The 14,461-nt window shown below is 37.1% G+C and overlaps 1 protein-coding gene across 4 annotated transcripts; it reads right to left on the bottom strand.

The window, feature by feature from the left end:
* Positions 1-5,887: 5,887 nt before the first annotated feature.
* Positions 5,888-12,231, bottom strand: LOC107768919 (uncharacterized). Of its 4 annotated transcripts, none has more exons than XM_075241111.1 (8): positions 11,795-12,231; positions 10,466-10,579; positions 9,722-10,301; positions 8,664-8,743; positions 7,311-7,781; positions 7,154-7,237; positions 6,964-7,060; positions 5,888-6,146 (listed from the first exon to the last, which is right to left on the bottom strand). In XM_075241111.1, the coding sequence occupies exons 2-7, from the start codon at positions 10,553-10,555 to the stop codon at positions 6,965-6,967; spliced, it is 1,401 nt and encodes a 466-aa protein (XP_075097212.1). In that variant the 5' UTR covers positions 10,556-10,579; positions 11,795-12,231; the 3' UTR covers positions 5,888-6,146; position 6,964. The 4 variants fall into 4 exon arrangements, with proteins under 4 accessions (XP_075097212.1, XP_016443575.1, XP_016443576.1 ...); XM_016588089.2 differs by having other exon boundaries at positions 9,722-10,369; positions 11,795-12,141; XM_016588090.2 differs by having other exon boundaries at positions 5,888-6,157; positions 9,722-10,369; positions 11,795-12,114.
* Positions 12,232-14,461: the final 2,230 nt, after the last annotated feature.

Below are 14,461 nucleotides of genomic sequence, written 5' to 3' on the forward strand. Positions count from 1 at the left end.
TAGCTCCTGGTACTCTATTCACCCGGGCGCCGCGAAGATGTATCAGGATTTGCGGCAGCATTATTGGTGGCGTAGAATGAAGAAAGATATCGTTGCATATGTGACTCGGTGTTTGAATTGTTAGCAGGTTAGGTATGAGCATAAAAGGCCTAGTGGATTGTTTCATAGGATTGAGCTTCCCGAGTGGAAGTGGGAGCGGATCACTATAGATTTCGTTGTTGGGCTCCCGCAAACTCGGAGGAAGTTCGACGCAGTATGGGTCATTGTTGATAGGTTGACCAAGTCAATGCATTTCATTCTTGTGGCAGTCTCCTATTCATCCGAGAGGTTAGCTAAGATCTATATCCGGGAGATGGTTCGTCTTCGTGGTGTGCCTGTGTCTATCATTTCGGACTGAGGTACGCAGTTTACCTCGCGTTTCTGGAGAGCAGTTCAGCGAGAGTTGGGCACTCAGGTTGAGTTGAGTACAGCATTTCATCCCTAGATGGACGGCCAGTCCGAGCGGACTATTCAGATCTTGGAAGATATGCTCCGAGCTTGTGTCATTGACTTTAGAGGCTCGTGTGATCAGTTTTTGCCTTTAGCAGAGTTTGCCTAAAACAACAGCTACCAGTAGAGTATCTAGATGGCTCCTTATGAGGCATTGTATGGTAGGCGATGTCGATCTCCAGTTGGATGGTTTGAGCCGGGGGAGGCTCGGTTGTTGGGTACGGATCTGGTTTAGGAGACCTTGGACAAGGTTAGGATTATTCAGGATAGGCTTCATACAGCTCAGTCCAGGCAAAAGCGTTATGCAGACCGCAAGGTTCGAGATATGGCTTTTATGGTCGGTGAGCGGGTATTGCTCCGAGTGTCGCCTATGAAGGGTGTGATAAGATTTGGGAAGAAGGGCAAGCTTAGCCCTAGGTTCATTGGTCCGTTTAAGATTCTTGAATCGAGTGGGGGAGGTGGCTTATAGACTTGCATTGTCGCCTAGCTTATCAGTCGTGCATCCAGTGTTTCATGTGTCCATGCTTCGAAAGTATCACGGCGATCCATCCCACATGTTAGATTTCAGCACCGTCTAGCTGGACAAGGACTTGTCTTATGAGGAGGAGCCGGTAGCTATTCTAGACCGGCAGGTCGGTTAGTTGAGGTCGAAGAGTTTTCCTTTTGTTCGTATTCAGTGAAGAGATCAGCCCCTTGAGGCACCGATCTGGGAGTCCGAGTCCAACATGCGGAGCCGTTATCCTCATCTTTTCCCCGACTCAGGTACTTCTTTCTTCTGTTTGTTCGAGGACGAATGGTTGTTTTAGAGGTGGAGAATGTGACAACCCAAAGGGTCATCACTTGTTTTAATTGAATTTTGTGTCTCCGAGGCCTTGAAAACCTCATTTAGAGTCGCCTCAATTTGTGTATGAAGTTCGGGCGCATAGTCGGAAAACTTAAATATGAAATTCTGTAAACAAAATGCTAACTTTTGATAATAAAATGAGTAAATTTTGACTTCGGTCAATATTTTGGGTAAACAGACCCGGACCCATGATCCAACGGTCCCGGAGGGTCCGTAGGAAAATATGGGACTTGGGCGTATGCCTGGAATTGAATTCCGAGGTCTCAAGCCCGAGAAATAAAGTTTTAAGTAATATTATTTTCTGAAAATTTTTAAGGAATTTTGAAATGAAATCTGATTAGAAAGCGATGGTATCAAGCCCGTATTTTTGTTCCGACGCCCGGTACATGTCTTATATATGGTTTAAGTCATTCCTGTAAAATTTGGTTAAAAACAGACGTCGTTTACATGATTCGGACTTAAATTGCTAAATTTAAAACTTGATGAAGTTTGAGAAACGTTCTTGATTTTGAGGTTTGATTCATTGTTTTTTAGGTTATTTTAGCGATTTGATCGCACGGATAAGTTCGTATGATGTTGTTGGGTTAGTACGTGTGTTTGGTTAGGAGCTACGAGGGCTCGGGTGTGTTTCGGATGTGCTTCAGGAAGTTTTGAACTTAGGAAAATGTTGCAGATATTCTGCTGTTAGTGCCTAGGGATTTTGCCTTTCGCGTTCGCGTGGTCCCTCTCGCGAACGCGTAAGTCAAAGATCCCGGGTGCCATTTTGCTTTTTCGCGAATGTGGAGGTTGAAACGCGAATGCGAAGCTTAGGGGGGAGACCATTCACGAATGCGTCCTTCCACTAGTGAACGCGTAAGGTTGAGGGGGAGGGGTCACTACTTGTGCATCGCGAACGCGACCACTGGTCCGTGAACGTGTAGGCTTGAGGAGAAAAAGCTCCGCGAACGCGAGCCACTTTTCGCGAATGCGAGCCACTTTTCGCGAACGCGAAGGCCTAGCAGGCCTAACCCATCACGAATGCGAAGGGTGTGTCGCGATCGCGAAGAACAATTTCGCCCAATTATTTTAAAGACTCAAAACAGAACACTTACGAGATTTATCAAAATTTCACAAAACCTCTTCTTCTCCAAAGCTCTAAGGCGATCTTTGAAGCAATTCTTCACCATAATCTCTTGGGTAAGTACTCTCTAACTCGTTTTCTTCATTTTCTATCAACACCCACTAGATTTCTAGGCCTAAAACATGTAATTAAGGGTAGAAATTAGGGAACTGGGTAGAGTTAGGACTTTTTGATTAATAGTGATTTAAACCTCGTTTTGGGGTCGAATTCTGAAAATAATTATATATTCGGGCTCGTAGATGAATGGGTGATTTGATTTTGGTTTGAACCTTGTGTTTTGACCAAGCGGGCCCGGGGTCGATTTTTGGAATTTTGGGAAGAATGATTGAAAAGTTATAATTGAACATTGAAATTGGATTGTTTAGCACTTATTGATGATATTGAGTCAATTATGTATAGATTCGATTGGTTTGGAGCCGAATTTGAGAGGAAAAACGGTGTTTGAGGCTTGAGTTGGTCGTGGAAGTTCGAAGTTAGTGTCTGGTCTAACCTCAGCTTGAGAGATTAGGTGTTGTGTTCTATTTGCTAATTGTTTCTTGTTGAGTACGACGTATAGGCATGGTGCCGAGCATCTATACGTTGGAGTCGAGCATGACCGTGAGTCTTAAATTGATAATTTTTGAATTCTTAATTGATTCTACGAAAGCTTTGATTGATGATTCTCGATATTGAGAAAGGATTTAGTTTATTTTCGTGAACTTTAATTAGGATTGAGTATTGGTATTAAATGAGCTGAGTAAAAGTTGGGTTAAGATTGGTTATAGTTGATTCTCCCTTGCCAGGACGTTTGTTTTGATATTGTTGTTTTCCTTGTCGGGAAGTTATTATATTGCTTTATTCCCTTGCCGGGAAGGTATTATACTGTTGTGTTCCCTTTCCGGGAAGTTATTATACTCCTTGTGATTTGGTATTGGCTTGAAATGGGAGCGGGTGGTACGCCTACCACAAGATTGATGAAATAGGAGCGGGTGGTACGCCTATCATAAGATTGATGAAATGGGAGTGGGTGGTACGCCTACCACAAGACTTGATGAAATGGGAGAGGGTGGTACGCCTGCCAAAAGACTTGATGGAATGGAAGTGGGTGGTACGCCTACCACAGAAATTACTGAAATAGGAGCGGATGGTACGCCTACCACTGAAATTGAGGGAGTTTGGGTTTGAGTTTTGGAGAGTTTTAAGTGAGAATTTGAGAGACCAAACGGAGTCCGATTTTGATACATTTTATATGGTTAGACTCGAGAGAGAATTATGTTTATGATTCTGCTATTTTTTACTGATTCCAAGACGTGGGCCCGGTGGCCGAATTTTGGCCGATTTCGAATTTTTGGCATATTTTGTAGTTTTTATTGTTGAATTCAATTCTTTAATATATGTTGATGGTATTAATTTGATTATGGTTAGATTCGGAACTTTTGGAGACCGATTCCAGAGACCAGGGCTTTTCGGAGTAAGGATTTTACGCTGTTGAGGTAAGTAATAGTTTTAACTCTGGCCTTGAGAGTATAAACCCAGAGTATTTGATATCGTGTGACTGTTTGAAGGTGATACCCACGTTAGGTGACGGGCGTGTGGGTGAATACCTCGAGGGATGGAGACTTGGTCCGTCCCTTGAAGCCTCATGGCCATCATCTGTGTTTACGTAGTTACTTGTTGTTGAACTTGTCTGCTTTCATGTTAGAGATCATGCTTAGGCTTTATTCATGCTCACATTATTTGTACTTAGTCATAGAAATTATTGTACATGTTTACCTCAGTCTATTATTTGCTAATATGTTGTGATACTTGATGTGGGATGTGTCCCCTTATTTGTTGATGATGGTGAGGCTAGTGAGGTACATGATTGAGTAAGGCCGAGGGCCTGGTTGTGAGGATATTAATACCATAGCGCGTGAGTTGTCCGCGTAGCACGTGAGTTGATCGTGCCGGTCCAGGTATTTATACCATAGCGCGTGAGTTATCTGCATAGCACGTGAGTTGACCGTGCGGATCCAGGTATTGATATGATGGCTGGTTGTGAGGATATTAATACCATAGCGTGTGATTTGTCCGCGTAGCACGTGAGCTGACCATGCGGGTCCAGGTATTGATACCATAGCGCATGAGTTGTCCGCGTAGCACGTGAGTTGACCGTGCGGATCCAGGTATTGATATGGTAGCACGTGAGTTGTCCGTGCTTAGCACTTAGGCTTTGGGAGCCCTCCGGAGTCTGTACACACCCCAGTAAGCGTTGAGTGTTGAGTGTATTGAGTTTTGAGTTCTGAGTGGTGGAGTGACATTGTTGTGAAGTTGCATTTACTTTTGTTGTTGCTGCATTTATCTGTTAAATTTCTTTGTGGTATTTACTAAGTTATGGAATTTACCTGTTTATTCATGTTTATCTTTTTAAAATTGTGAAAATAAATAATTGGACTGTTTTACTTAGCTCGTCACTACTGCCCAGTTCCTTAGTTATTTCTGTTACTACTGAGGTGGTTGTACTCATACCACACCCTGCACTTTATGTGCAGATCCAGGTGAGTTAGAGCGCGGTGATCGTTGAGTTCAGGCCGGCTATCTTTGGAGACTGCAAGGTAGCTGCTAGCGTCCGCAGGGCCTTGTTACTCCTCTTGTCATTTCTTTTTTTGAACAGTTAGACAATTTATATATCTTCTTAGTTTATAGTTTTAGATGCTCATGACTTAGTGACACCTCGATGTTTGAGACTCGTTTTCGTATTTTATATTATATATATTTAGAGTTGGTTTAGTTTATCAGGAATTAAATTATTGCAAGTATTTTATTAAATTCTTATAATCAAATTAGTAGTAATATTTTGGGAAGTAGGCTTGCCTTCTAACACGATAGGCGTCATCACGACCATGGTTAAATTTTGGGTCGTGACAGTAAGTCCATAAAAACAACATAGTGACCAATATTCATTGCTTTGCCATGACTTTCGGGTTCATTTTATGGCGTTTCAGGGTCATGCAACACGATTTCATAATTAAATCCAATTTTTTATGTTTACTACATGTTGATTTTGTAGAATTTTTTGGACGGACTCCCATTAACCTGAAATTTCATAGGTCCATAAGAAACAACCTAGTGACCAATACTTATCACTTCACCATGACTTACGGTTTCATTTTTTGTGTGTTTGGGGTCATACAATATGAATTTGTAATTATATCCACTTTTTCACGTGTATTAGTATATGCTAATTGTGTATAACTTTTTTTATGAACTCCAATTAGCCTGAAATTTCGTAGGTCTATAGAAAACTACCTAGTGATTAATACTCATTGTTTCATCATAACTTTCAGGTTCATTTTTTGGTATTTTGGAGTCATGCAACACGAATTTGTGATTATATTCACTTTTTCATGTATATTAGTATATGCTGATTCTGTATTATTTTTTGACGTACTCCAACCTGAAATTTCGTAGGTCCATTCTTCAAATTCAGCATCCAGCTGCTTCGATTGCAACAAATTACTTTTACTATACAAAGACAAATGTTCTCCAATCCCACATACTGGTATACTGATGAACATTAAGTGTACAAATCCAACGGTAAGTTCTATCCACAGGATTCCAAAAACGTTCACTGCACGGGACTTTTTATCTTTTCTCTAGTCATGTGCAAATGTCTCAACCGTCAAAGAACTGGTTTCTTCTGTTTATCATCTTCATTAAAGCTAGATGGAATCTCTGCAGCAAACCTAGGAGTGTCACTGTTAACATAACAGTAAAGAAAATTCTTAAAGGATTTAACTCATATAAACCAACACTGTAACGAATTTTAATACTGATCCAGCATGTAGACCCCCCCCCCCCCCTCCTCTTTCTAATATGACAAACCACAACCTCTATACCCTATATTCTTTTGTTTGTAATAACACAAAGAAACACTTAATAATCGGACATCAGAACTTAATACACTCAATAATTGCTACCAGTAAAACATATAAAGCTAGAAACATTTATGTCGAACACTATGCAATGCTCAATGTCCAGAACATGGACCAGTGGCGGATCTACATGCTGATTTTGGGTGCTCAAGCACCCATTAATTTTGACAAGATTTAGTAAATTTATATAGGTAATTATAAAAATATTTAGATAAATATTGAGTGAACACCCATAACTAAACTCTTTTTTCCTCTTCTTTCATAATTTTTATCAGTGAGCACCCACGACTTTAAAATCCAGGATCCGCCAGGACCATACATGGTTCTGCAGTGTCGTAAATCAATCTTCTATGAATGGGAAAGAAATGGTAATGGAGACTTATCACTTATGAGAGGCACGATTTTCAGCCATATATTCTTCTGTTCTTTACATCACAAATATATCTTTAAAATCAGTTACAAAAGCCATTTAAGAACTAAAAAGATTCTCCACGACAAATGATATCCATTTAAAAATCTCAAAATGGAGCCATATATGTCCAAATAAGTTGTACGCTCATGACTGCATACAACACATACTGATGGAGTAGAAATCAAGATATTAAACATGGTCAAACCTCATCTGATGATTTGTCTGGGATGGCATTGTGTCCCTGATGCATTCCTCGGATATTCTTGATGATTAGGGTCTTCATCCCTTGCTCTTTTGGCAGCCTTCAAAATTTTTGTTTGAAGAGTTCAAGTAACCATAGCCATATCTAAAGGAATCTCAAACAGTAACATACTAACATGAGCTAAAAAGCTTACCCTCATTTCATTCTCCCAGGGTATCTTCACGCGATCCAGATTATAGTTTTCATCAACTGGTGGTCTGTCCACATGGATGTAATCCTATATATCATTCTCAAGGAAAACTTATCAGGATATTGCTGGATAAAAAAGAAGCAACAAAAATAGTTTATACCTTTTCAACTTTACTGGAGAGCACTCTCTCTGGACAATAACGATGCTTACTTCCCTTCAGGACAAAATTTGAAGGCTTGCGTTCAAGATCTTCCTCCTCCATAATCTTAAGGTTCGTTTCATTGCAGCTAGTGAACCTAGGCTTCACCTGCTCCCCATTGACTTTTCCAGTGCGGGGACTTCGAAAACCACTGCTAGAGCTAGTATTAGTTCTAATTTCTGCACCATCATGTTTAGCCATATACTTATAGTTGCATCTGCCATCAACCGCCACTTCTCTTCCAGAACCTTTGTGCATGTCTATTGACGAGTCCCGCCCAAGATAGTAACAATCACCATCATGAATAGAGGAATTCTGACCAGGCTTTTCGTTGAAGTAATATTCGGGATGAGCAGACTTGAGTGATTTTTTGAAACTTGCACCTTCCAAATTAGGGACATGAGAGTTTGTCTTGGAAATGGATCCATGTCCCTATCGAAACCAATGCAAAAGCAAAGAAGGTATAATTCTAGAGATTGACTTGAGTACTTCAGTTTTGACAGCAAGATCAAGATATGGTAGGAGAGAAGACACCAAATTAAGCACAATCATATATCAATCCATTTGCATTTGGGCCAGTAGAAAAATGAAAAGATGTTTGATCCCCGAGAAATGTAAGGTCCAGCTAAAACAAGTCTCCCTCCATGGTCCATGATTTTTTTTTAAAGGTCTGTCCATGGGCAAATGCAAAATATAGAAATGAAAAAGAATCACCCAACAGAAAAAAGGAAAATAGAGATCACTAATTCTCAAGAGACTAACTTTTTCAGGTAAATTAAGAAACCTTAGGTCAATACCAGATACCAAAGGTACTCAAAATACACCAAATATGCAAGCCAGCAAGATAGCACTGCAATTAATGAGTTAGAAAAGATAGTAAACAAAAGAAAAACATTTATGTCACCATATCAGTAATGGAATGCGCAGTCTAATCTATAAAGGTGCACCATCCAAGGTAACAAAATCACAAGCAAAATATGCTTACACTGCCACTATCACGCATTAATTCAAAGTACATTAAGCACTCAAAGCATATGCTACTGCATTCTTTTGTGTAGTGTTGCTATTCCACAGTTCTATATTTGGTAGTTCGTACTTCTTTGCCTCATTCATTCGAAAGATCAACTAAATGAAGTATATAGCATCTGTTGCCACGGAGTAAAAACTTATAAAATGCATAGTCTAAATTCAATTAACTATCAACTTGACCCAAAAATTAAGCATTCCTATACACATGCAGTTAGTTCATGGCTGTGAATTATAAGATCAATGTTTACAAAATCTCTAAGATCAATTTGCACAAGATCCACTTACTATGCATGAATTCGATTGCTTGTACACTTTAGAGAAATCTGGTGTAAGAGCTGGAACAGGTTCTCCAGCATATTCAGGTTCTGACAAGCATTAATAGGAAAGTAAAAGTCAGCAACTCTTTGCACTAGACACAAAGTTATACTTTCCGAATCCACAATCAGATGCAAAAACCAAGAATGAGAATACATACTCAAGCATATAAACTTGAACATGGAGTAAAATCCGGAGTATAAGTGGTATGGGACATGGCAATAGGAACTTCACTCATTCAGCAAGAAAGAGCCGTCAAACTCTTTTTTGCATCTAAAAAAGAATGATCTGAATAAAAGAAGAGTCTACACTACAGACATGCATATGGAAATTTCAAACATCACATAGTTATGATAATGGGCTCATAAAGTATTGATAAGATTGTAATTTTATTCCTCTCGAAAGAAAGAAGATGAACCAAATTTCAGAGTTTACAAGGTTCCGAGTTTTGTTCTGCCAACTCAATTGTAAGTATAAGAGCAGAGAAACTAGTAATTCTAGATAGAGAAGCATGTATAAATGACCCCATTAAAGGGACTAGCACAAAATAAAACCCTTAGAATCAAGAGAACATGAAAAAGGACTTCACAACTTGCGGATACCCTAATTCACTCTATTCGTAATTACAGCTCTGAATCAACCTAGGTTTTAATGCAAATTTAATAATATTGTCACATATGAGCTGGTTTTGTTCGCAATTTGGATCATATTAGCTTTTCTTATAAAATAAACACAATATTGCCATAATTATTTTTTTTTAACTTAAAAAAGATTATTATTCTAAATATAACAATATCTTGTTCCTTAAATAGCACAGAAATTTTCATAGCACAATTAGATGATAGAAGTAATTTTAGTTGTAGAGAACCATAACAAAATCGAAAAATCAACAGCTAAACTAAATAGGAACAGAATTAGCATGCTTTAAAGAGAGAAAGGCATGTACACAATGAGTTGAATGGATGAAAATATTGGATCAGAAAAAAAGTTAACTGCGAAAAAGACAAGAAGCAGCCATTTTAACTCACCATCAACAAGATTTTGCACTGATGATTCAAAAGCACCAGGTGGAAGTGGATCAAATTCAACACCAAGTGGTGGACCATCCTGTCGGTAGAGACTTCCCAATTGCCTCTTCACAGCAGTAATTGCAGCATTTTCTACCTGGCCTTTCACTTTTAAGTACCCGGATGGGCCAGTTCTTGGTTTCACACTCTTAAGATCAGTGGGTACATCAGACGATAGGTATCTCGATGTTGCCATATCAAATGATTCCACATTTCGTGAAAAACATGCATCACGTAAGGAAGAGCTACTTCCTGAAGGTGTATCCTCCATGAGATTAGACTTTGCTCTATACTGAGTACCAACTTCATATGTAACACCCGCAGCTGAGACTTCTGGGGCAGTTAACCTTCTACTCTCAACTTCCCGATGATCAAAATTCTTATCATCTCCTTGCTTAGTACTTCCGCAAGAATCCTGCCTAAAACCGCTGCCACGGTCCTGAATGACACCACTTGAACGATCTTGTCTTCCATTTGCATATGTTTCCCGACTTAATAGCCTCTTGTCTTTCAAGCGCCTATGACAAAACCACCCAGAAACCTGTTTTTCTGTTAATCCTAATGACTGTGCCAGTTCTGATTTCATTGATTCTGTAGGATATTTATGTTCTGAAATTTTGAAAGCTCTCTCATTGTTAAGTTTGAAATAACATATATGCTGTAGAAACTCATTGGGAAACACGAAAAATTAGTAAGATCTGTTACCCTTGTAAAATTTCTCCAGGCCTTCAATCTGAGCACGTGTCTTGATGACCTTGATTCTTGTCTTGTTTTTTTCAGTATGACCTTTGTCATCTTCAGAATGCATTACAACAGGATCTAAAGCATTGATAAGAAAAGGTTAATAATAAACCCAACAAGCTGGAAGTAAAGATCACATTCAACTGTTCCAACAACAACAGGTCCTACTTTAAATTGAACAAGTTTCATAAGCATTATATGAGATATCAAACATTCAAACCAAAGGGAAAAAACCTTTCCAGGATTAGGCCAGAATTCAGGATGCCATCGCACCATACCACATACAAGTGGTGAAGGATTATTTTTCAGTTGCAGACACAAGAATAATGGAAGGATACACCATATATCTCAGAACTCAGAAGAATACATAAAAGTGCTGCAGTAACCAAGGATGTTATAAAGAGGACCCATGTAGAAGGCAGACGAAGAGCTGATTACTTCCTCCTCCACGTCTCTTCTCAAATCAACCTAGTCTACTACTCTCTCTTTTTGTTATGTTTTTTCTTTCTTTTAGACAAGGGATTTCAAGGACTAAATTCTAGTCACACTTGTTCTTCACAAGGTCAGACTAACATAGAGCTTACAGCATATTCCACGACGAGAAGGGAAATATCACGTAGCTGCTGACATTCCCACCATGTTGTTTAAGACAGTTCACTACCTTGACTACAACAACAACAAAACGCCTCTGCCCCAAACAAGTTGCAGTCTGCTATATGAATCATCACTTCTCCATTTAAGCTCAATCTCAAGTCAGTATCATACCAAATAAAATAAAAGCGAAAAAATAAGTTAAATATATATAAATAACACTTCACGACATTGACTACGACTACAACTCAATTCCAAACAAGTTGTCATCAGCTATGTGAATCCTCACTTCTCCATTTTAGCTCGATCGCATGTCAGTACTATACCAAATAAAAAGAAATGTGAAAAAATAAGTTAAATATATATAAATAACAATTCACTACATTGACAACTACTACAACTCTAACTACGCCTCAATCCCAAACATGTTGGGTCGGCCATATGAATCATCACTTCTCCATTTTAGCTCAATCTCATGTCATCATTATACCAAATAAAACTAAAAGTGAAAATTTAAGTTAAATATAATATAAAAATAGTTCACTTCACCAGATTGACTATACTGGGTAATACACCTATAAGGAAAACATGAAACAAAATCGAAATTAAATCCGCCATATACAAAGGCACGGAAATCAAATTAAACGCAATTAAATTGATTTTGATAAGTAATGAAAAGGAAAATTGGAAAAAATTCGATACCTTCCATGATCTCTGGCCAATTTCTCCAGGGTTTTCCTGAAACCCCTATTGTCAATTAACTCAAAATTCGAACCCCAATTGGCGGAGAATGCGAGATTAAGCTGCCCTTGTGTGCATCTGTACAGAGAATAAAATTGCTACATACAAACACAAATGTACAGAGAGAAAATAAATTTTATATGCATAATTCTAATTTGACATATTAATACTTAACAAGATACATTTTCAGAAGTAAAAAAAAATTCTTGAGCCAAATAAAGGAGAAGAAAATAAGAACTGAAGAAATTTGCTAGTAGTATTTATTGTTTGCTTCTTCGGTTGAGTGCTTAGTAATCAACACGGATGTATATATTAAACTGTGAATTTTTTTTTTAAAACTCGAAGAATTTCCCCACGAAAAAAATTAATTATTTACATTAATGTTTGCCCTGGTGGTCATGACGCTAGGTTCAAGTCTTGAAATAAATAAAATAAAAATTAATATATTTTTTTAGAGTGAATTTTAGCGATGTGAATCTAAATTAGTCAGGTTGTAATAGGAATATCAAACATCAAACGAGAAATACACAAACATCTATATCTATTGGTTGCAATTTTGCATTTCTTACAAATAGACAACAACAACAACAATAACAATAATAATAACCCAGTAAAATTTCATTAGTGGAGTCGGGAGGGTAGTGTGTACACATACTTTATCCCTACTCCGAAGAAGTAGAGAGACTGTTTCCGAAAGACCCTCGGTTCAAGAAAATAAAAAGCCAAAAAGAGACAATATTAGTATCACCACATAAATCATAAGAAAATTAGGGAAAACGTGAAATTCAGAAGAAAGATGCAAAGCAAAAGCGATAGCTAGTAAATAGGTCCTGCACTGAAAAGCGAAATAATAAGACACAACATTGCTACTAGCTATCTTAGATAAAAATCCTACCAGACTAGTCTCACAAAGGTACGAAGTAAGGAAACTCGACTACCACCTAACCTACAACCCTAATACTCGACCTCCACATCTTCCTATCAAGTGTTATGTCCTCGGAAATCTGAAGTCTCGCCTTATCCTGCCTGATCACATCTCCCAAATGCTTCTTAGGTCGCCCTCTATCTCTTCTTGTGCCCTCCACAGCCTCCTTACCGGAGCATTTAGGCTTCTCCTCTGGACATGCCGGAACCATCTGAGTCTCGCTTCCCGCATCTTGTCATCAATGGGAGTCACGTGCATCTTCTCCCAAATTTATTTCTTACAAATAAAATTTGTGCTTATTCAGCTCTTATAAAATGAAGACATATCAAAAAGTGAGATTAAGTTAAATTTTCCTATTCTATTTGTGTTTTAAATAACACAAGTGGCTCAAAATGTTAATTTGATTGTGTCATTAACTAAGTTCATTAATATAAAATTATTTCTCAATTATATATGCCGACTGGAACCTTACCCAATTGAGTAAAATAACTTTTTTTGTTTCAAGACAAGCTGGTGAAAATGACCTATCAACCACTATAAAAATCAGTTGGCTTTTTGTAGTCTATTACAAATATTATTTTGAAATTTGGTTTATCTTTTCATTTTGTAGTCTGTTGCTAATATTATTTTAATTATGTGACCATTTTACTAGAGATTAATAAAAATAATACATAAGAGGTCTATAAATTTATTTTCTTTCTATTCAAATGGTAAGTGGGATGATGAGATCATTTTATCCACATGAAATATGCATACAAACTGACACCAACTTCTTCTAGAGTAGCTTTTGTACAAAATGCAATTCAAAGAATATGCATAATAAATTCAAGTAACAGTATTATTGAGTTCATTACTCAAAAGGTTACTTAACTGTCTCAAATTATCTGTTAAAGTCACTTTTCTTCGTTTGTAACAACAAAGTCACTTAACTATGCCTATAGCACTCAGAAGGTCACTCAACTAGATTTTTCAAATTTTGAATTGCCAAATACCTATTTTACCCTCTAAATTATCAATTTTTTAAAACTTTTTTAAATATTATATTTTTTTTTCTTTTAATCTACATTTTGGACTTACCTATAGAATAAATATATTTTATTTATAAAATAAAAATTAAAAAAGTAGTTTTCATCTCGTATAATGATGGAACAATAATATAATTGAGCATAATTTTCAAGAATATATAATGTCTATATAAAAATACCGTTATTTAAATAATTATTTTTATATTACATGGAATATATATTTTACAACCTTTATTTTCTTTCATTCTCAATTATGTAAATTAATTTTTGAATTTTTGTTGTTAATAATAAAATTATTATTACGAACAAATTAATCTAATTAATATTTTTTACTATGCTCATTATTTTATTATTCTAGCATTATATATGCTTAATTAATTTTTATTTTTTTAATTTATAAATAAAATTTATTTATTATATAGGTATGTACATAATATAAATTAAAAGGGAAAAAATCATAATATTAAAAAGTTTAAAAAAAAAAAAAAGATAAATTTTTATAATTTAGAGGGGAAAATAGGTATTTGGCATTCCAAAATTTGAAAAGTTTAGTTGAGTGGCCTTCTAAGTGTTATACGCATAGTTAAGTGACGTTATTGTTACAAACGAAAGAAAAGTGACTTTAGAAGATAATTTGGGATAGTTGAGTGACCATTTGAGTAATGGACTCTCATAGCG

The sequence above is a fragment of the Nicotiana tabacum genome, chromosome 20 (assembly GCF_000715075.1).
Source record: "Nicotiana tabacum cultivar K326 chromosome 20, ASM71507v2, whole genome shotgun sequence".
NCBI lineage: Eukaryota > Viridiplantae > Streptophyta > Magnoliopsida > Solanales > Solanaceae > Nicotiana > Nicotiana tabacum.

Bases quoted from the DNA above. Each gene is read 5' to 3' on its own strand.
- LOC107768919 (XM_016588089.2), bottom strand. The intron at 10,370-10,465 runs GTAACAGATCTT...TCAAAATTTCAG, and splicing joins CCTGGAGAAATTTTACAAGG to AACATAAATATCCTACAGAA. The intron at 7,782-8,663 runs GTAAGTGGATCT...TGGTTTCGATAG, and splicing joins AGCAATCGAATTCATGCATA to GGACATGGATCCATTTCCAA.